The 23158-nt window shown below is 42.8% G+C and overlaps 1 protein-coding gene across 1 annotated transcript in view; it reads left to right on the top strand.

The window, feature by feature from the left end:
- LOC119387663 (DNA (cytosine-5)-methyltransferase 1) overlaps positions 1–23158 on the top strand; it is a 120100-nt gene that overhangs the window by 61009 nt on the left and 35933 nt on the right. Inside the window, exons 13-21 of the mRNA XM_049414218.1 lie at positions 5884–6076; positions 7555–7653; positions 10096–10217; positions 12182–12287; positions 13108–13295; positions 15854–15965; positions 16743–16895; positions 19586–19722; positions 22497–22570. Of these exons, the coding sequence (XP_049270175.1) occupies positions 5884–6076; positions 7555–7653; positions 10096–10217; positions 12182–12287; positions 13108–13295; positions 15854–15965; positions 16743–16895; positions 19586–19722; positions 22497–22570 (1184 nt within the window). The remainder of the gene's footprint in view (positions 1–5883; positions 6077–7554; positions 7654–10095; positions 10218–12181; positions 12288–13107; positions 13296–15853; positions 15966–16742; positions 16896–19585; positions 19723–22496; positions 22571–23158) is intronic.

Raw genomic sequence — 23158 nt, forward strand, 5'->3', positions numbered from 1 at the left:
AAGGAATTCGTAAAGACCCCACGGCGTAACGAAGGCAGTCTTCTGTATATCATCTGGATGCATGGCGATTTGATAAAATCCAGACACCAAGTCCGTAACAGAGAAGTACTTGCTTCCGGTGAGTGCCTGCAGCGCATCTTAAATCCTTGGAAAAGGGTAAACGATGTCCTCAGTGACTGCGTTGAGACATCGATAATCGACGCACATGCGCGTCGTCCCTGTCTTTCTTTGCTACAAGGACCAGTGGTGACGCCAAATGTAACGTGCCGTTGTGGCCGTCGGAATCTATGGGTTCCGAGGCGGCGTAAGAAAGACGACCGAACACATTGGAGACCAGGAAGGGACTCCCAGGCCCTTTTCTTTATTCTGCGAAGCTGCCCGAGTGCGCGCGAGCTCGGCGTCGATCTTCTTCGTTTTCTTCGCGCAAAAGCGCGAGACACAAACCGAGCGTCGTCTGCTATCGCTCGTGACAGTGATGAAGCCAGGAAAGCGGCTGGACTACCAACTGTGCATTCAACAGAGTAGGGCTCAAATGTGGCGTTTTTTTTTCAAAAAGAGCCAAATGCAGAAACCGAAACTGGGCTAAAGTTCATGGGAGCATTAAGCGCGCCTAAGTATCTTCAACTTCTAATTCCAACTTCTAAAGCAGTTGGAATTAAAATGGGGCAATTCCTGATTGTAACGTGAACTCAAAAAGGCAGTTTCTAATAAAAAACGAGCCAAATGCTGGATCTGTTTCAATCAAACCGAGCCACATTCATTAAACCAGCGCTGCGTCAACAATCGTGACCAAAACAACCAACATGGTCTCATTCAATTTGTTCTATTTGCGTCCTCGTTGTTTTGCTATCGCGTTTACGTTCCACAATTAGTTTTTTTAGGGCGATTTGGCACTTACTGAAGGACATGATGTTGTAGGGCAAGACTCGAATATAAAGAGTAAGAGGCCGAATTTACTGCTTCTTTTTGCCTCTTAGTGTTTCTTTTCGAGTTTAGCGCTACAGTATCATGTCGTTCTTCCGCTCCAAGACTGTATATTTGAAATACAAGATATATGAAATGAATATATTAGGCACCGAAATATTCCTTGAAGAAGAAGAAGTCATCCGAAACGGCACGGCATAAAATGAGCTCGGAAGAAGAAGAGCTGGGGCACTTTTAAAGCTCTTAAATAAATGCCAAGAACAAGAAAACGATGCCGCCAGTCCTGAATAGGGCGCCTTTTGCCATAAAACACCACTCGCTCTTGAAGTCGTCATTGCCATTAAGCGCATGCGACGAAGGACGGCACCGACCGAAGCACAAGAGGATGTTAATTTTATCGCAAAATATTGCTATATCGTGCATTCGAATCGTTCTAGACTTCTTTTATGAGCTAATTCAAGCCCAAATGAAATGTTCCAATCTATAAGAGCCAAATACAAAGTTTACTCCTGAATGCCGACGATAGTGGGCCATACAGATTTTAGCCACTATATAGATTTGACTTATTTAAGGGGCAGGAACACACTGGCAAAAAATTTTTGGAGCAGGCCCGACCATATTTGCAGCAGCAAAAAAGTGCGTTTTTCTCAATTTCAGTTAAAGTGCATTTGGCTCCTTTAGAAAAAAAACGCCACGAATATAGTATACAGTCAGCGGTCACATGACCAAGTAACAATCATCTTCACATCACCAAAAAACACAAAACAAACATGCAAAGCACACTTCCATCTACTATGTCTCATAGATTGCCCCACGTTAGCTGTTCCTATTATATGTTTGAGATTACAAAAAAAGATTGCATAAAAGCTGGCTCCTTACTGGGTAACGCCACAGAGCTGTCACTACAACACACTTCGCCTTTTCTGGCTATGTGAAAGGCCTCAAGTATTTCACGTGCCAATTTGTTGCGACTTCTGCCCAAAATATTGATGTGATGAAGCCAGTCAAATCTATATCAAGCACTGGGTCACATTTGCACTCTTTACAATAAAGGGCCAAATTCGATCCAGTTCTCTTTTCTAATAATTTGTAGTGTTCCCAAGCTCTAGCATTTTTACAGCAACCAGTCTGGCCTATGTAAACCACCCCACACGTCAGTGGAATTTCATATAGTACGATGCCAACGACACAATCCACAAAGGTTTGGCCATGCCTCTTATCACACTGTGGCTTCTTCTTTCGCCCAATGTGCGTGCATAAACCACTCAGCTTCCTGGGGGCAGAGAACACTACAGGTACGCCAAATCTACCAGCAACCTTTTTCAGGCCATGTGCAACTCTGTGCGTACTATTGGCCGCAAGATCGACCTATGGGTGGCAGCACCGTCGCCGCGTTAGTGTGGAGAGGCCGTCGGCGGCGCGTATACAAATGCACACAGTGGCGCTTCGTTGTGAGCGGTTTGAGCCGATTCTCGGCGAATAAAATGCGTTGATTGCAACTTACTGGTAATATATAAGCTCTTCATTGTTGAATCAATGCACGAAGATCATCCAATGTTATTATTACTAGCGAGAGAAGCACAGTCTGCCGATAAAAGGGATGCTCGCCCTGGATGACAGTCTGTGCTTACGCACTTTATGATGCTTTTGGTTGTTTTCTCTGTACGTGTTGTGCTTGTGTTCTATGTACTACGCACTGCTGTAGCACGACTGAACTACTTAAGTGTTTTCTGCTTGTTCATTTGTATACCAGCCGATATTCCTGTGCAATTAGCACTGCTCGCGCAAATACACATTTATTTTTATTGTTCAGTTCTCCATGAAATGTAGGACAGTTGACAAGTTTAGTCAGGAAAGCTAACTGATCGTCAGCGCTTTAGCGCCAGGGAGATGTTCAACGCGTACGCACTTGTTCTTGCTCCAGTAACAGAATAAAAACAGTTAAGAGTTTAGCACAGAGCTTTCATCGATTGATTACATGCACGACAGTGATGCAACAAATGTCTGGTTATTTTATGGAATAAGTGTCTTTTTTAACAAGTAATGTCCGCTGCCTTCCATTAATTTATAACAACTCCACACAAACGCTCAAGATAATGTAATAAAAAAGAATGAGACTTTGCGTGAAATTATACGACAGAAATGTAAGGCACACAGTCGAGATTAATTTTGAACATCAGGGTTCTTCAAAACATACCTAAATCTGAGCACACGGGTGGTTCTGCGTAAATTTTGCCCCAAGTTAAATTTGCGCGCGGCAACTCTGTTTTATCACTGCCGTGTCATTCTTTTGTCTGTTTTTTTAGGGGACAGTTTGAGTACCGAAGTGTCAGACTTCACTTGACAGAAATATTTCGCTGTAGCGGGCCCACGACCGTACAATAAAAGGACATCTTAAGCAAAACTAAAGCTCATTGCATAACCGATGAACTACAGTGCCGCGGTTATACACCTAAAAACAACGCGAAAGTGCACGGCCTAGAGCCTCGTTTTTGTTTACCAACGAGTCGCTAAAACGTTGCCTTCACACACTATTTAATGCTCCTTGTGTTTGGGGCTATGCCAAGCGCACTTTAGGATGCTTTTAAACCAGAAAGCGGCACCAACACTGAAATGATTCTGGCGAACGAAGGGTACGACACCAATACACAGCCCTCTCGAAAGTCGCACTCACTGATCTTATTACAATGCGCATGCAGCCGAGCAAGCCCATCTGCTTCTGTACACCATGTTAGGTATACGTACGAGCAGTTAAGCTCGCGCTAACACAACAGAACACTCCGCCCTTTGAGAACATGCATGACGTACTCGCTCATGCAAACACGATGTGGCTAGCAGACGACGCAGGGAGCAATCCACACTACGTGCGCTTCAGCCAGTAGCCGCCAGGCAGCAACTCCGCTTGATCTCGCTGCCAATAGGGAACCACTTGTGGTCTCCTTTGCTCAGGCCACGCTTTGATGCTTTTTCTTCCTTTTACAAGGCGACCAGGCCAGACTGGTCACTGTATAAATGATGAGCTTGGGAACACTACAAATCATTGGAAAAGTGAACTGGATCGAATTTGGCCCTTTATTGTGAAGGGTGCAAATGTGACCCAGTGCTTGATCACATCAAGATTTTGGGCGGAAGTCGTGTCAAATTGGTGCATGAAATACTTGAGGCCTTTCACGTAGTCAGGAAAGGCGAGCGTGTTGTAGTGACAGCTCTGTGGCATTACGCAGAAAGGAGCAAGCTTTTAAAGATGTAATAAGAACAGCTAAGGTGCGGTAATCTATGAGATATAATAGCAGGTGAACGTGTGCTTTGCATGTTTGGTTTGCGTTTTTTGGTGATGTGAAGGTGATTGTTACTTGGCCATGTGACCGCAGATAATATTTGAGCCCCCCTTTCTTGAATAAACAGTTGGTAGTTCAGTTGCTTTTCTGTTTTGTTCACTGTTTCCTGTGATCGTTTATTTTGGCTGGATATACATGCCTTTAAAATTTGTTTTTCCTGTTCTAATTGAAGTCCTTTTTAAAATCTTGTTTCTTTTGTAACTGAGTTCTGTGCTTGCTGTGGTAGGTTGCTTTGTGCTCCCACTAATCTGCATGCGTGCCCACCCCTCATGTAAAGCCTTTTCAATTGGCATCTTTGAGGTATCACCAAATTCTTGGCTATGGTAGTAGCATTTCAGCAAGAATGAAATGCAGAAGCGCTTGTGTACTTAGTTTGCACATTAAAGAAACCTAGGTGGTCAAAATTGATCTGGAGTCACCCGCCATGCCTCATATTCATGTCGGGGTCTTGGCACTTAGAGTCCTAGAATCTTATTAATTTTCTGAATTATGTTTTGTATCCCCACTGAGTCTCCACTTTGGCTGAAATATAATTTTTTTAGTGCCAGACAACCTTAGCAATGAACTGGCAGAAAACAGAATACCAAAGGTAGAAGTGTTGATGCAGTACCAAAAAACTGATGAAAAGCTATAAAACTTCGAACTCATTTTTCACATCAAATTTATGAAGGTCAAAATCATTATACCAAGTGAAAAAAACTTGCACAGGAGCCATGAACAATAATTTTCAATGTGAACAAACAGCTGAACGCTTCAGAAAAACTATAAAAGGAATGGCCTGCTTGACAGTGCATATTTGCCACAGTGGGAATATTTAGGTAGCAGTGTTTCACTATGTAAGTCTGCAGAGAAAAGGGCAGTTAACGAGCACATGTGTAAGTGGTAGTGCGAGTGTACAGCACGCACATCTTAAAGGGCTGTGTACCTCTAACGTTCACTATTCTGCTTTGCAACCAAAGATTTGCTCATAAATTGTGAATTGTGGTTGCACCAGCACTGCTCTGCCTGTGCATTAATGTTATGTTTCCTTCATTTCGTTTGTTATATCACTAGGGGATGTAAATTTTCGGAAGGAGCAAAACGTCGCAGTAGGCATGAGAGTGACTGTGGTGAAGATCTTCAAAAGGTTTATTACTTGGTAAATATTGGGAAGACAGGGTTAAAGATCTTAGTCATTTGGTTGAGCAGCCTCAATAGAAAGTTTTAAAAAGTGGACAAACCAACTCGTGTCATTGTCCATGTATATGTGAGAGCATAATGACTCCAGCAAACTATGACACACGACAAGTTCCTTTTTTTGCTTCACTCAGCCTCACCCTCATTTCCCATACTGATGATAGAAAGTAGTGGGTGATGAATGGTCAAGTATGATTATCTTGTAGAGCATCCCCGCTGTGGTGACAAGGTGCGCCTTAAACTTATCTGACTTATTTGGCTTAGTATGCCAGCGGTAACGACGTAAGACTTTAGTGCAGCTTCCTGATGGCATCCGTGACAATACATAGAATGGTAAGGCTAGGTTCACTATAGAAACCAGAGTATGCTAAGATATGTTCTTAGATAGAAAAAGGTGTAAAAGATCAACATATGTAAATTTTTTAATGTTATCCTTTTGTTTCAGTGTCAGTAAAGACACCCCGCTAAGGCAATTCTCTCAGCCCACTGACACCTTGGCCACTTGCACACCGCTGGTACGAGATGTCTTCCGTGAGGCATTTGCGTCCCAGATGTCTGAAGTCAAAGAAAGTAGTGTTGGCGAGACCAGAAGGCAAGGTCAGCTCATGTGCCCTTCATGTAGGGGCTGGATGCATAAGGTTTGTGAATCTGTCTTTTGACATCTTCGTACCTGCCTAATGTTTACGAATTAAGACTTATTCTACAGTATTGCAAATGTGTCATAAAGTTTTACAAAAGCTAAATTTTGTTAAAGAATACACACTTGAAACTCATTATAATGGAGTTGAAGGGGGAGCTGAAATTATTGCGACGTACTCATTAGTATACTTCATTAGACCCATTAATGCCCTTTGCTGCAATATATGCCTAATAATATAAGGCCGCCCCGCCAGGGTGGTCTAGTGGTAATGGCACTCACTGCTCACCCGAAGGTCACTGGATTGAATCCCGGCCGCGGCGGCTGCATTTTCGATTGAGGCGAAAAAATTTGAGGCCTGTGTACTTAGATTTAGGTGAATGTTAAAGAACTCTCATAATCATATCGTGGTTTTGGGACATTAAACCCCAGATATTATTAATAATAATATAACGCCAGAGAAAATTGCTCCAGAAGGAAAAGATTGTAAAGAATAGTAGTACATTCAAGGGCGTCCGCAGAAATTTTTCCAGGGGGGTGCATCCGTGGGGGGGAGGGAGGGGGAGGGTCACTACCGTGACTTGACCGGCAAGGTTAGTCAATAATATGTAATAACGTGCAAAGTTGGCTGGCAATCCTGAAGGCCGTTTCACACAGATATGCGGACCTTTTGTGTGCTAACGAACATGTGCAGCTTATTGCCACTGCATAGAAGGATATCCGAAATTCCAGGGGGGGGCAGCCGCCCCCCCTTGCACCCCCCTCCGGATGCCCATGAGTGCATTGCACAATTGTGAGAAGTCGTGGCACTGTGCTATGGAGGCATCCAAAATACTGTACATACGTGACTGTTTAGCACCAGACTACTCAGGGTATTGCTGTCATTATATTTATACCGGAATGTGTGCGTTGTTCTATGCATGTTACATGGCATGAGCGGAATGACAGAGCCATGATTAGCCGTGTCATCCCTCATTGCACGGAAGTGTACTTGAGTGCTAGCTTTTAACACAAGCGAGTTTGTGAGTGAGTTGACAGCATTCAGTGTTCTCCTTGTGAAGTACAGCTCCTACCACGTTTATTCATGCAAGTTCCTGAAGCACATGAAATCGGGAACGGCAGTCACTGTGATATAAAGATGCTGTGTTGCTCGACAATTTGTGCTCTTCTATGTTTGCTGCTGCTAGTGGACTGTATCAAAACACAATATAGTCATTGTTAACAAAGTGCCAATGTACCTCGTGGTACGTGCTGAGGACAATGTTGAATGATATATGTATGCTGCTTCTCTCAATTCATTGCATTGTCCACAGGACTTTTTCATCAAATTTCTTTTCTCGCAGGTTGACAAGTATGCATTTGTGAATAATCTTGGAATGTTATTTTCGTTGCTTTGAGGAATGGAGAGCAGTTGGAACTAAGGACGCATAAACGTCTGAACAGTTTTTCTTTTTTTTTTTTACTGTGCATTGTTTGCAGGGAGTCTCTGTTTGTAAGAAGACATCAGCTTGGTGTGGCAATCCTGAAGGTACAGGAATGACTCGGGTCTACTCTGCCGTCATGATTGGGGAGGAAAAGGTAATGGTTCCGCAGTCTGTGGGATCTTGAGTGCCTTTGGAGCAAAGGACAGTGTAAATTGTTTATTGAACCTTCTAAGCCAGCTAACCGATGCATAATGAATGTAGCATAATGATGGAACACATTGTGAAAGGGAAGCTTGACTCACCACGCGAGTGTATACTGAGCGAGTAATGTTTGCCCCTGCCAGACACCTATGTCTAAGTTGTTTGCTGGTGAAGCCTCGCAAGTGGATGTTCATTCAAGGGATGGGTAGCAGGGGCGTAGCCAAGGGGGGGGGGGTTCCCCCCCCCCGAAATTTTTTAGTTTTGCTTGCATATATATACACGCATACATACAAACGCACGCACGAACATACATAAAGTATGGCTGAACCTCCACCCCCCCCCGAAAAAAATTTCTGGCTACGCCCCTGATGGGTAGGCATCTCTTGTTGCGTGCATTGTCTAGGGCAAGAATCAACTGGTCACTATGTCGTCCCCAAGATGAAGTGGGTCAAGCAGTTCCTTTTGCACCCGACTATCCATTCTTTCTGGCAGTGCCAGTGCAGGAATACTCATGTCATCTCTCATGATGCTTCAAAAGTACACTGACTTTTGGTGCAGCATGTGCCATCTGGGGAAGCCGTATTCCAGAAGACTTGAAGCCATTCTTTCCCATTGGTAAAACACCAGGGGAATGTGAAATTTGAGTGTTCCCACAATGCTGTGGCTGATTTAGCGCAATCTTATTCGAGAAAAGTGGAATGATTGTAATGGAAAACCTCTGTAATGTATTTTTTGTGCGGCCACAGGAAAAGTATACCTGCGTAAAGTACCTTCAGAAAGGAATGGAGGGATTTCAGTATTTATTGAGAAATTAGTTTAACATGAAGGCCTCATTCACACTTAGGAAATGGCAGGAGTGAGAAAAGGCCAAAGTGGCTGGAAAGTGAGAGATGTTGGGACATGCCAATGCACTGCTGCTGCACCTTCTGCTAATTCCTGTCTCCTCGGCAACCTTCATCCAAATCTGGCTCTTGAGGAACGCGTCCGCGTAGAAGTGTCGAGTTTGTCACGCAGCATGGGGTAATTTGTTATCACATTTATCAGAATCATTGCCAACTGCACAAGGAGGCGGCATCGAACAGTGGCACGGCATGTTTTGGTTGTTGCCCATTAAAGGCGTGCTACCACACATACCATGCTACCACACCACCATGCTACCACCATGCTACCACACATACTTATGAGCACATAGTAGCTGCAGATGCTTATTGTGACAGGATGGTCGGTGGTAAGTCATACTGGTACGTTCATTGGTCTCTACCATCACGCCTTTGTTCTTTTTCAATTCTTATCGTCTAGTCTCTGCATTTACCGAAAAGGTGGACCTTTTGCAGCACGTTGTCACATCAGCCACTCCATGAGTTGAGGGACGCAGTTAATCATTATGCGACAAAGAAGTGATCACTGTATGCACTAACCGGTAGGCGTAGGACAAGCCACTGTGGTTTAAGCGGTCAACAACTACATTAGGGCCTATGGAGACTTGGCTGAGAACTTGGCACAACTATGGTTCAACCATTAGTGAATTTAAAATGGGTGTGTATTTTACTGTAGTGCGTAGCTGCATTTTCAGCCAACTATAGTGGCAGTTTGTTTCTGTGATCCTCCAGTAGCTGTATTTGTGTTCTCCTTGAGATTGTGTTTGGCTGACAAAGCCTCATTTCTTAAAACACTTTGTAGTCATCATGAGCTGCATGGTGATTTCAAACTTTTCGTTACCACTGTCTGTGTAGTGGGATGATCGTGGGGGTCAAATTAATTTAAGAAGCCACGACATTGCTTTCAAAGTAAACATGTTTTTCTTTATAGTGCTCTGTGTTTTTCCACAGTGTCTATACATTGTGTTCGAAGTAGGCAAAAAGCAGAAAAAGCTGAATCAGTGATAATTGGCTTTGCCTGTAACCATAGTGTTTGTCTGCATAGTTATGGCTGCTTTTATAAAATTATGTATTGAATATTGCTGCTTTAATAACAGTATCTATCACTGCTATGTTGCTTAGCCGCACTGGACAACTAGAACATAAGTTGGCGACCACACCATGGATTTGTAAGAATTCTTGTTGGTAGCTTGTTTTCTGCAATGTCTTTTCATTTCTTGCTTCTTCACAACCTTGTGTGCTTTTCTTTTCCAGCCGTTCATACTCGGTGCATTGGCGTATTTCTGAGTCTTATTCTATGTTTTGTGCTTTTAAAGTCATAGTTGCACTTTCATTGTATCTTCTTTTATTCTTTTATCATTGTCTTCGACATCCAACAAAATAAAAGATAAAATGCTGTCCGACCAAGTTGTTACAATTAAACAAGTCTGCATTGCAACATCGCCGCTATTATTTGTTGTCGATTTCTTTGTTTCATTATCCTTTCTCTACCCCCCCCCCCCCTCTTTTATTAAAAGATTACTCCTGGCAGCTTTGTCACCGCCTCTCGTCATGACCATTGCTGTCCCAGGGTTGGTTGCATCATGCATCTTTTTGAAAATCGGGCTAGAAAGAAGATGGCACACATACAGTGGTTCATGTGAGTCCTCTAGAAGTCTGCATGCAAAAAGAATTTACATTCGAGTTTATGATGCAGATTGCAGTGTTTCAAGGTGTCCTCAACCAACGTTTTTTGAAAGCTGATGTTCTTTATATAAATGGTTGGTAGATTAAAGGGACACTGACACCATTTTTTGAAGGTGAGCTTACTGTGCCATATAAATCTCATATATACAGAGACGACTAAGTGTGAAGCTCAGCAAAGGCTCGTAAGATATTTTATTTTGATATTAAAGTCAATTTTCTCATGGTGCACCTACCGACGTTGAGATTGGCTTGACGTCAGGCTACAGTACTAATTCTACAGACTTCACGCAGCAGTCTGGCTAGTTGTGATGACATCAGGTACCAAAACTTCAAAAATGGCCACTTGTACGTCACCAACGGAGGCACGGTGCGCAGCAGTCGTTGAAACGTCATGATATCTTGCGCGAGCACGTGATGAGAAGCTCATACCGTGTTGTGATGTCAGGGTACAGTAAAAGCCGAAACTAGCTTTTAAAAACGTACTGTAATTGCTTTTTCAGGGCGCACTCACGGTTAGCAGTACATTTTCTAGGCTCCTTATGGCTTGGTCTTTCATTTGATGCAAGAAAATGACGACTAAAAATTTTCGTGTCAGTACCCCTTTGAAGTAACTGCGGCTTGCAAGGGGCTTAGGACTAGTACTTGTGACTTGCAGCTTTCTATGTGGTTAGGCAGTCACTGTCCATTCTGGCGATGCAGTAGTATCTCTATGTAACAAACTTTAATATAACGGCATTCTTTATAATTTTCTATAACTTTATGTCCATATGTATGTGTGACAATGTATTTTTAACCTCAATATAATGAAATGCATTAACGAAATTACCTGCGATTTCAAAGTATTGAGGTTTGACTGCTGCTGAAAGGGAAGTTCTAGGTATATTTCATTCTATGGTCCCTGTCTTATCAGCGCTATGGCTTCAATGAACGTAGCAAACCAACTAGCCCAAAAGTCTGTTCTCTTGTCTAGGTATAACCTGACTTGAAATTTATGCTGGTGCCAGTGGCCATACAATTGAGATGCAGTTCTTTTTAATACATTTAAATAGCACTCGGCACGACAGAGAGCAGCAGTGAAGCAGAGCATAGCCTTTGCGGCAGCAGCTGAGTGCAACAGTGCGCTTGAATGCTCTCCTGCTCGCCTCTAAAGGGAGGGAGAGGGAGAGCATAATGATGCCCTGGCAAATCGTATCGCACAAACTCTCTAGCATAGTTTCATATTCCATGCTGTGTGTGACTTGTTTTGGCATTTGATTTGGTGTTTTTGTCATTGCCATGTGGAACGTAACAAACGTGAGCAGCTGTACTGATACATTTAGATTGGGAGGTGAATCGGTTTAAGCAAACTGGCAAAAGGGATGTTGAAGCTTGCAGAAAACAATGCAAAGCAATGAAACCTGCAATAAACAAGAAGTGAGCTGAGAAAGAAGCTCTGAAAACATTTTTTAGTTAGCTATTGATTGGGGAAAATACACCTGTCTTTGCTTGCGTGGAGCAAAGGATGTGCTTCTGTGCTGCAAAAGGCAGTGTTGTCTTTTTCTACGATCTCAGAAAAGCATTGTTTCAAGTCCTTGAAAGTTCTTTGTTCGGGCTTTGATGGTCCTTCAAGGCCTTTGAATTTTTTTCTTCACTGTTGCTATGAACCCTGGCATGGTTAATATACATAATAGGCACTTGTAAGTAATGAAAGTGCCATTTTTCTTAAAAACTGTGGAACAGATCAAGGCTTTTTAAATGTCATCCAAGCTTTACATTCGTTTAAATTTAGTGCAATGCTTTTAGCAAATTGTTTTTCTTACCTCTGTCAAGTTCAGTGTAGTGTGCCTGCTTTTTAAAGCCGAGGTAACAAAATTGAGATGTGAACATTTGGACTTGCTAAAGAATCCTCCATCATTGTTACTGTTATTTTTCACACAGGTGCTCCTGTGAAACAATTCTTGGTCAAATTGGTGATCCATCAGAAATCTACTTTGTGTGCGATTGTGAAGACATCCCTGTGAGCAACATTATTTCGTCGTGCCATGTGAGTGTGCTTTGATGCAGAAATACAGATATAAAGGAACTGATGCAGATTTGAACTTTTGTGTCAGTACTCAGCTTTCCCTGTACAAATACAAAAATATACTCTCATCAAGAAGACCTCATTGCTTTAAGTTGCTGTAGCTGCATTTAAGAGGAAAATGTAAATACTTATGCCCATTACACTCTAAGCATATTTTTTACAGAAATTGCCAAATTTCGTTAAAGAATTTAAAAAGCGAGCTTATGGCCTCTTAAGTTTGCAGCCGTGGACGCATGCATGCCCGAAAAAATCACTGCGAGGGTGGAGCAATGAATTCGATAGCAAGAAATTGTCATCTTATATAAAGTAAGGCTAGCAGCTAACTCCTTTGGATCCGATCTCGCGTAACTCTACAAAAAGCTGGTGTAAGGGAATACGGCTGCTGCAGACAGTGAAGCAGTTTTCGTGCTGCCTGTCGTCTCAACACGAAATAAGTGGGCCGTTTGCTGATGTCTGCCGAGATAGCACGCGTGACAGTGTTAGTGTATGCACCATTATGATCAAAGTCTGCCGTTGATGCTCAAGCAACGCAGCCCCCCCCCCCCCCCCATCGCTCGGCTTCCTTCATGCTCCTTTGCCTGACGAAAGACAGTCGGGTCGTTTCCTCTCTGCTTGAGAAGCCATTGACGGCAGGCCTCGCACTGCCAATGGCTTGAGATAGATATGTACAGTCACAGCGTGTGAGCAACTGCCGTGAAGTAATATACGTAACCTCACATAGTAATATTTACAGCACATCTTTTAGTCATGCCTTTTCTTTGCCTTTCTTTTTCATGCATAGGTCAAGCGCAAGTTCTTCTACAGGGACTGGTATGAAGAAGGCGGCAAGCCTGACACAACCAGAGTGCCAGCCTCTTGCCCCGGGGATGGCTTCTTCTACTCAAAGATGCAAGTTTTGGTTATATTGTGGTTTAGCACTTTTGGGAGTGCAGCCAAAATGAGCCCAGTTTATACATTCGTCACATCACTGTTTTAGTGGTTGGTAAGTGCTACTGATGTTAAGTTCATGGAAGACTGCTCAGGCTTTATAAAGGTTGGCATTGTTAAGGTGAAAGCCTTGAATGTTGCATCAAACGCAAAAATTGACCATTGGCGGCGTCGGCGGTCCGCATTGGTGGAGTCAACACGAGTGATGCGAGTAATCATTATCAAATGATGACATCACAAATTACACAAATTACTAAAATTTGTGACATCATCATGTTGTCACATAACTTGACATCACATGATATCGTCGTTTGGTGAAAGGTGGGCCAATCAAGAAGGCAGTGCAAAACCACGTTAGGTGCAGAAAGCTTTCGGAGGGAGGCGGGGGAGGATCAGTGCATTGACTGAGATGAAAAAGAAGAAGATGGCTGTCGCCTTCAGTTCGTCTTCGGCAAATGCATAGGGAACCCTGTGAGTTTTTCTTAACTGTGAAGTGAGTGCTATTAAAAAGAAGGATTTTGTTGATGTGCACATAAAATGTGCTGCAGCTATTGTGCATGAAGCATTAAAAAAAGAAGGATTATTCTATGTCAATAAACCCAAGTGCTTGTTGTTTGTAGTCCCATCAAGAAACTGCCAGTGAACTTTTGTCTCTGTCACTCAGTGAGTTTATTAAAAATAATTTATTTTTAGTTACAGTTGTCAGTTATTCATGTGAGTGAGCCTAAGATAATTTTGTGATGCATCGAAGTGAGATATGTTTACAATAGATACTCATATATTTCAGTACATACTTAAAGTGTGTCTACTTAATTTTGATGAAGACAAGCGGCTCATGTAACATACAAAAATTATGTGACTAGCAGTAGGATAGCAGGATGATCAGACAGTCTCAGTGAGAAAGCAAGCCATCCCTTAGCTCTACTTCAATGTTTCTCGCTAGTATATGTTACATCTGCAGAGTTATCTTGAAAAAAATTTAGGTTTGAAAAATTGTATGCACATAATTCACACCTAACATTTCTTCTGTGTTAGTGTGTTGCGATGCACATAGTACTTCACTCATAAAATTGTGAAGACCGTTGGTAGCTAAGCAGGGCTGTAGGAAACATCTGTGCATGAAAGAGAGTCTGATTACATTTGCGAGCAGCTTTTGTTTATTTACAATAAATAAGCAGAAAACAAAAGACAAACAAACAAAACTAACAAAAAGATCTGTTCCACATCCGAATAAAGTCGTTGTTGTAAACTATACTACAGCAACAACACTCAAAAGTGACTTGTGCATGTTACCTACCTTCAGAGTTCGAAGTACTGTGCTTGTGACGTATAGAAGGATGAAAAAAAAAAAGCTCACTGGTAGCAACATTGTGAAAAAACTGTTGGTTATCTTGCTACAGACGTGCTGTTTTGACCACATGTGGTAAAATAGACAAGTGCTGATGAAATGAACAACATTGCCCCTGATCCCTACATGACAAATGTATACTAGTTTTATGTTGCAGCCATTTAACTGTAAATATTGTTTTAGAAGTCTAGGGTGAGTTGATAAGTAGGGTTGATGAGCTCATGCTTAAATTGTCATGCTTTCAATTATCTGACATACTCATAACAAGACTGTATCATCCAAAATCAAGAATTTGTTTAAATAGAGATCTACTGCCCTAGTCACTAAGCTAGTTTAGAGTGCTCAGCAGTGGCGTAGCCAGAGGTGGCACACTAGGCCCGAAATTTTTTGTTGCCATAGCATAGAGAGCACAAAATGACACTCGACCGCATCTGCCTGCCTGGACCCCACTTCAGATCACGAAGATGCCCCCCCCCCCCCCCAAAAAAAAAAATTTCTCTTGAAGCCCCTGGTGCGGAGTTAATATGATCATATGACACTGCTACAAAGTGCTGACTTTCATTTTGACATTACTGGAGGGAAATTCGGCATTGCAGTCATCTAGCCAATCTGGGAATTCATTTGGGTGGTATATACATGGATAGTATTTTTACAGTAATAATGTCTTTCATTGGAAAGCAAATTGGGGCTTTGTTTATTGTTTCTTGTAGTACATTTGTGATTGATGCCACCTTCGACAAATCGCACCGGTGCACATCGGGGTGCCCAGGCGCTACAATGATTGGACGAAACAGCACACCGATGCAATTTGATGAAGATGCCATAACATTGCCTTTGCAACTTTTTTATATAGCAGACAGGTGTTTTACATTCTCTCTACATTTGTGTACATTAGAGAGAAAATTTCATGTGGCCCACAGAAATGCAGAGAAAGGTTCCCCCATCCTCGCTTTATAAAGAACACTTGATTTGACTGAATTGAAATGTTTATACGGATCTGTTATAAGCAGTTAATTAAACATGCTTTTACATGTGCATATGGATGGTGCTGTGTCAGAATTTTCCACCTCTGACTCTCCCCTCCACTTTTGGTTGCTCATTGGCCCACTAATTTAGCCGTGTATTGGGGTACTCGGCCCACCGCACCCAAAAAGGTCACCACATCCAAGGGCCGTGTGAAGGTTTAGGGCACTCATTTACTTTGGTCACCCTTATCTTTGTTTTACCATTGTTTTTGTCTTGATTTGTCAAGGTACCTCCCAACACTGGGCCGCTTTGAAGATGTGCCAGAGCTGACAAGGTCAGAAGACAATCCATGGGAGTACGAGTGCTACAGCTGCCTTAGAAAACGGAGGGAGAAAAAGGTGTGCACTGCATGCTGGTGTTGCCTAAGTCTACATGGAAATCAATTACATGCCTGTCTTGTAGCAGTTTTTGGCTGTTATGAGTACTTTATCTGGCTTTCATGGTCTGTGACACCCATCGTTCACTTTTTTTTTAATGCACGTTTAGGAGGTGTCGGCAATTTGTGATTTTTGTCATAATGATCACTACGTCTCCTTGACTGAAAGGGCAACAAAATAGTGCTTTTTTTGTACACATTTGAGATTCCATCATTAGTGTGTTACATGTCAGCTGTTGTGACATCACTAGTGACAACGGTGTCATCATCATTCATGGTGTCTTCATGCCATTGTCATTGCTGTTGTCGCAGTCTCACTGTCACCATGCCATCATCACCACTTTTCACCAGCTACCTCCAATTTATGTAAGGCTTGGCTTCCACAAAAAGTGGCCAATGCTCATATAAACGAGAAAGACGAGGGGGGCGCAGCAGATTGTACTTATTGTAAAAGAAACATTGGATCTGGGGAAAACATGATAATGACAGCCAATTTTTTCTCAATTCATTCCCTTGCTCTTTCTGCGGGGGAACAGTGTCTGTTAGCACAACACCCTGTTTTGAATATGCATTGCACTGACCTATAGTGACACTGCATTGCACTGACATGCATTGAATATGCATTGCACTGACACTGACCTATAAGAAATGGGTAAAATGAAAACCTAACGGTACCTTTTGTGCATGCATTTGACGGATTCCTAAAGTGTTTATATCTGCTTTCAACTCCCTTTCCAAGACCGAAAGCTGTCGCTACGGTGAAGTGCTGTCAGAAGAGAAGAATGGGAAGTTTCACTATAGTTCAGTCAAGTGGCAAAAGAACACCTATTCTGTGGGTGATTGCATCTTTTTGAAGCCAGGAACGTTTGATCATCGTCCAAGCGAGAAGCAGGTAGGGCATGGTCTTCATAAATTTGTTCAGAGGATTTGGCAAAATGTAAACATACAGACAACTTACAAATATTGACGTCCGGTTTATTCGAAATTCTTGTTAAAAATGAGGCAAATCTGAAATGAATATGTGTTCCTATTTTACTTTTGTCTGTCTGTCCTGTCATTTGAAGGAAGGGAATTTTGAGAGCTTGTTTCTTTGTTTGATACAACCTTAATGAAAACCAGCAGATAATGGAGCCAAGGAAGTATATATAGGGGACGTTAGTTGTACTGTTTTAAGTGCATTGTAGTAATTGTGGTGTAGATGTGAAGAAAGTAAAGTGAACGGAAAGACAACTTGTCGCCGGCAGGGACCGAACCTGCCGGGAGCAAAGGTTGCAGGTTTGGTCCCTGCCGGCGGCAAATGTCTTTTCGTCCACTTTACTTTCTTCACATCTACATCTCAATTACTAAAATGCACTTAAAACAGCGCAATTAACGTCCCCTATACCTTCCTTGGCTCCATTATCTGCTGGCTTTCATTAAGGTTGTGTCCTATCATTTGGTTATTTCATCTGTGCTTTTTTTCTTCCCATTTTCAACTTCTATTTCTACTCCCCCCTCCCTGAGAAGCGGGGAGGTGTTGTGCCCCTCTCCGTAACAGTTGTCGGCTTGTTCCCTCCCTGTTTCCTTTTGTCCTTTGTACATGTGTTTGGCTACATGTTAACACGATAGCGTTAAAGAGCTCGTTTCGCAGAAATTCCGGTGTCGGTGTCGGCGTCGTTGGTTGTGAGCGAAAAATCAGCATTGTCCGTGACCGAAAAATCGAGAAAGATTTGGCAAGCTGGTGTTTTACCACAGAGCCATGCCATTGCTTAAAACAGCTTCAAAAGAAAAAAAAAGCACCATATGAATGTCTTGTAGAGGGAGGAGTCTCCCTCATGTAATGTTGCATGCCAGAAGCATAGAATTGTGCCAGCAGTCAAAACATGTGAATTGCGCAACGAGTGGGTGTTTTAAAGGCCCACCCATTACAAGGTGCTCAGACATCTTTAAGCATCATCATGAGTAGCAAAGGCATCAACAAAGTGAGCAGCTGCGTAAGTTCACGTGCTGTGTTATGGATGTGTAGTGGGACCTTCGCTAATATGCGAAAGGAAGAACCATGGCGTAGCAGGCACTGCGCAACTGTACTTGCAGTAGGTATTTTAGGATAGTTTGAAACGGCGAATGTTACGCGCACAGACGTTCGTTTCCTTGCTGCACGGTTCAGGCATGCATTGAGAATCAAAGCCAGACTAGCAGTTGAGAAGGCAATGCGCATGGGGCCCGACTACGCTATCATGTCCTACTCTTGAAGGTGAAGCTCGAGCATCCTCCAAGTTTTTGTCATATCAAAATATAATAATTATAACAAAAATATTTAATTATGTATAGTAACTATGGCAGCACCGTTTACACATGGAGACTGGCGTAAGTTGTCTGTGGCCTTCAGCTGAATACTGTGTACAACCTTGTTGATGTGACCTTTGTAAGAACTGGAAAACAATGTTATTTATCCAAAAATCAGATTATCCAAAGCAGCCTCAAAAGGTATGAAAATAGGCGTAGGTACCTATTGCCACAATGTACCTACTAAGTGGCAAAATTAACAGCAAAGCTTCTTGTAGAGTCAAGCGTGTGATCAGTTCATGTTGCTCACTGGCATCCAGTGTTGCCCAGTTATCATCATCATCTGCCTTATTTGAGTAGCCAGTGCAACAGTAGCTCTCTCTGCTCTCTCCTGCTCATGATTTCTCCTTGCTGCTGCTGCAGAATTTGCAAAGCTGCAGGTGTATAACACGTTCGTGGGTCGCTGGAATGTTACTTAAACTACTACACTTGAATATATAGCTTATGATAGTTAAAAATACTGGTAGAAGTCCACTGCTGCAGCTGTATTGTTCAATCTCAAGTTAAAACTCTATTGCATCTACGGTATAAAGATCCAATATCCCTATGGGACATTAGCAGGCAAGAGAACGCAACACATATATGTATAATGTAATATAGTACGTAACATACTATTACATAATCATATCGTCATGTAGGGCTGACGTAGTTGTACTATAAAATGTATGACTAAATGTATGAAAAATGTATTGTGCATAATCATATCAGTGAAGTTCCAATGTAGTACAGTTTAAGTAATGGTCCCAAAGCTGCAGTAACAAAAAAAGCACCGTTTTCTTGTCATTTTTGACAAAAGCACAATCTGCTTATAAAGCGTACCACAGTGTGCAATTATAGATTAATTTTGACTACCTGGGGATCTCTTAATATGCATCTAAATGTAAGGGTGCAAGTTTCGGTGTATATTTCAGCACCAATCGGAATGTAGTCTTGATGGCTGGAAATCTCACCCTTGAACTAAAGGAAAGAAGACGACTTTTAAGGGCTCGTTTTTCTTTGTCAGACACAATATTAATGAGAATTGTCTGTTATTTCTCATTAATACTCTTGAACTAAAGTACTAAGTCAATGCCATAGCCACTGCAGAACCATAACAGGTACGGAAAGAAAAAGCATTTGTATCGCATTGCTTCATTTTGGGATAGTAGTTTGCAGATTGGAAGAAGTGTGGTGATGAGTTTTGCAACAGAATGGTTCAAGTGTGCCTTATCACGGACTGACCAGACTTGTTCCTCGTCTTGGAATGCTGCTTTGTAGGCACCTTCAAAATCCACGGACATGTCAAATGGGAAGGCACATGAGCCATTTCAAGTCGCATGCATCCTGTCCATTGTGGCCACTAAGACCAGCAAAAACCAAAACACGGCCACCTTCAGAGTTAGGAAGTTCTACAGGTACATATTTTCTTATAGAACTTATTCTATAGCTTTTCTTTGATTCATCTGTTTTGTGTGCCATGTGAACACCATAAAATAAAACAGCTTCTTATGCCTAATTGCTGCTGCATGATGTGTTGAATCACAAATGCAGCTTTTCGATAAGTACTGTAAAATTCTGAGCAAGTGCACTGCCTCCTAAGCAAGTCAAATTTACTGGCAAAATGAAGGTGGGTGCTATCCTGGAATGGCGGCAAAATTCAAGGTGGCATCGATAAAGTTTTACTGTGAGACAAAAATGGAATGCACATAGACTTTCTCTGGAGTTTTCTGGCTGTCATTTGTGGTGCGGCGCATCGCAATCTTGAACAGCTGCTTTCAGCAAATCACAAGCGCAAGAAACTCAAAGGCAATGCAATCAGACCACGGGAAGCGTGGCATGAAAGCACCTCCGATGATGAGCGCACGTCAACACAGCTGTGGGAGACAGATATCTCGAAGGCCTCACTTTTGCTAACTCTGTGCACCGTAGGTACCATCCTTGAATTGCCTATACAGATCTCAAAGGCTATGCTTTTCTTTGCGGGAACCTGGAAAACATTATTGGTATGGTGCGATGAATTCGGGGTGTTATCATTTCTGGGAAAGAAAAAAAAAACTAATTTTGACAGCAAATTTTAGGTGCAGGCACTGAGAGATCAGGCTGCTAAGCACAATTAGATATGGTTCTGGCAGGCCAGTGTTGCCTGGACACGGTGTGTGATCAGGGTGTGGTGTGGAGGAGGGAGGGGGGGAGGGGGCACTTGCTCATAATTTTATAAGTGTTTGGAACTGAGCACCATTGCAAGGAGGAGGATACAACTTTATTGACGCCATGAAATGGGTCAGGTGAGGAGGGGGGGGGGGATGGGTGCAGGGAAAAGGTAGCCGATGGGCCCCGCTTTAGGTGGCCGAAAGTCCTTGCGCTTCGGCGACCCCCATGGCCCAGCACACTATCCGGAGTTGGTCGTCCGGTCGTGAGCTGCGCAAAGCAGCCTCCCATCGCTCCTGTCTCTCAGCCCCCTCAAAGGGGGGATTTGGCTTGTTTGGACAATGGCGATACGTGTGATTAAAGTCGGCTCGCGGACTCGAGCAGAGACGACAATGGGGTAAGGCGTCACCCTGATGAATTTGGGAATTGATGAAGTGGGATATTAAAGTGCCCGTTTGGAGTCGGCGCCAAACGATTTGCTCAGCCTGGGACAGCGATTTATGGGCTGGTGGGTAGATCATGCGGGAATTGCGATAATGTAAAGTAATTTCATGATAGGTGAGTAGGAATTCCCGCGCGCTGCGAAAGGAAGGCAGACCGTCCACTGCCCGGTTGACGAGAGCTCGGGCTTGCTCATGGGCGGCTGTATTCCCGGGATGTCCACAATGCGCTGGAACCCACAAAATAGTGATTATTCGTTTAGGAGGAGGAACGAATTGTAGGATACGGTAGGCAGGTGCATGAATTCGACGCATAGCAAAGTTACGAATGGCCGTTTTTGAGTCTGAGAATATATACTCCGCCTGGGTGTGAGCAATAGCTAAAGCGATCGCAGCTTCTTCCGCCTCGATTGGTTGAGCGACTCGGTCGAAAGTGGCGCAACAGAGTAGCTTGTGGGAATTATCTGAGACCGCCACTGCGAAGGCAGGACGATGGGAGTATTCTGCGGCATCCACATAGGCGACCGGGGTCGAAGATGCGTAGCGCTTATGAAGCGACCTAGCCCTGGCCATTCTCCGGTCGTGACCATTGCAAGACTGTTGAGGAAACCTGTTTGCTTACAAGAAATTCATCGATATTACAGTGCATTGAAGTGTTTGAGTTATTCGTGTCCTTCTATCCATGTATTGCCTCTGTATACTTGACAGTCTACAGTTGTGTAGCATTTGTGATGTAGTTTAATGTAGATCTCATAAGAAAATTACTTAGGAGACAATCAGCCTTAAGCACCCTCTTTGAGCAGCAGTGTGCTGTATGCTGCAAAACTATTGAGCTGTAAGGAGCTGTAAACTATCATAGGCCTAGCCATTGCATACTAGCAATTGCACAATGCTTTTAATGCCATTTCGTGCCATGCTGTTATCCCCAGTTATGACCAAAATGGTGACATTATTGTTAAAGAGCTGAGTTGCCAATGTGTTTCACTTCCTTCATAAAAAAAATTAGCCCTATTTGCTCAGCCCCATGGATTGTATACAAGCACAACAAACCATTGAGAGGAAATCAGCTTGCCCATGCTGTAGCACAAAAATTAAAGGTAGTGTCGATGAGTTAAAACTTGTCCTTGGTCGTTTTTATGAGAAGTGCACGAACTGATGCAGCTCTCTGATTGTGCAATAATGGTTAAGGGGAACATGGTACCACTAAAATGTTTAAAATCGACAAAGTAGATGCAGAGTTAGTCACCCAGAAGAAGTTGAGTGCAGCGGCATGCTTCCTGTAACATTCTTTCGATGGAGGCGAAATTCTAGAGGCCCGTGTACTTAGATTTAGGTGCACGTTAAAGAACACCAGATGGTCGAAATTTCTGGAGCCCTCAACTATGGCGTCCCTCATAATCATATTGTGGTTTTGGGACGTTAAACCTCAGCAGTTATTTTTGTTATCCTGTAACATTTTCTCTCTTATCCGGTACATACAAAGCAACTTGTCCAATGTGTAGGAAATATGCACCTTTGCTGCAGGAGCTTCATTTGCATTCTTTAAATTGTCATTGGCTATTGTACAAAATTAGTTTATTACACTTCACAATTTCTTGCAGACCTGAGGACACACATCTTGACAAGGACGCGTGTCGGAAAGAAGGTTTGAATGTGTTATACTACACAAAAGAAGGTAAACACAGTTCTTTTTTTTTTTTTTTCAAGTTTGTACTTCATGCATAGGCCTGCAAACTCACTAAGATGTGCTCTTGAGTCTCTAGTCTCAGCAAGTATGGCTTAGTAGAATTTAGCGCAGTCTACTGTAAAATACCGAGATATAACCCACCTAAATCGAGGGAAAATCGAGTGAAAATAGGTGGGCTAACTTTCAGTGTACAGTAGAAAATATGTTGAAAAATTAGAGCACCCAAAGTATGGACACATTTATTAGCACTGAATACAATTGTTGTCGAAACCGTCGAATGAGCAGTTGCTCTCACTGTTGACAAAAGGTCTGCAAAATCCTCATGCTTGCTGTTCGACGTGGTTGGCAGGGCAGTGGAAGGGGGGGGGGGGACCGCCAAAGGAAGCTGCTCATGAAGTTCCCCGTCTTCTGATCCGTCGAGCACGATTGATATACCACTCTGCTTGAAGGAGGTTATCACTGGAAAGGGCTGCGCTTTTCCGAGGAGTGGGCTATCTATTGGTGGTTTCCAAAAACTAGAAAATTGTGCCAAAAGCAGGGGTGGGTTATCTTTTGGGGGTGAGGCATATCTTGGGA

Source organism: Rhipicephalus sanguineus, chromosome 3, assembly GCF_013339695.2.
Source record: "Rhipicephalus sanguineus isolate Rsan-2018 chromosome 3, BIME_Rsan_1.4, whole genome shotgun sequence".
Classification (NCBI taxonomy): Eukaryota; Metazoa; Arthropoda; class Arachnida; order Ixodida; family Ixodidae; genus Rhipicephalus; species Rhipicephalus sanguineus.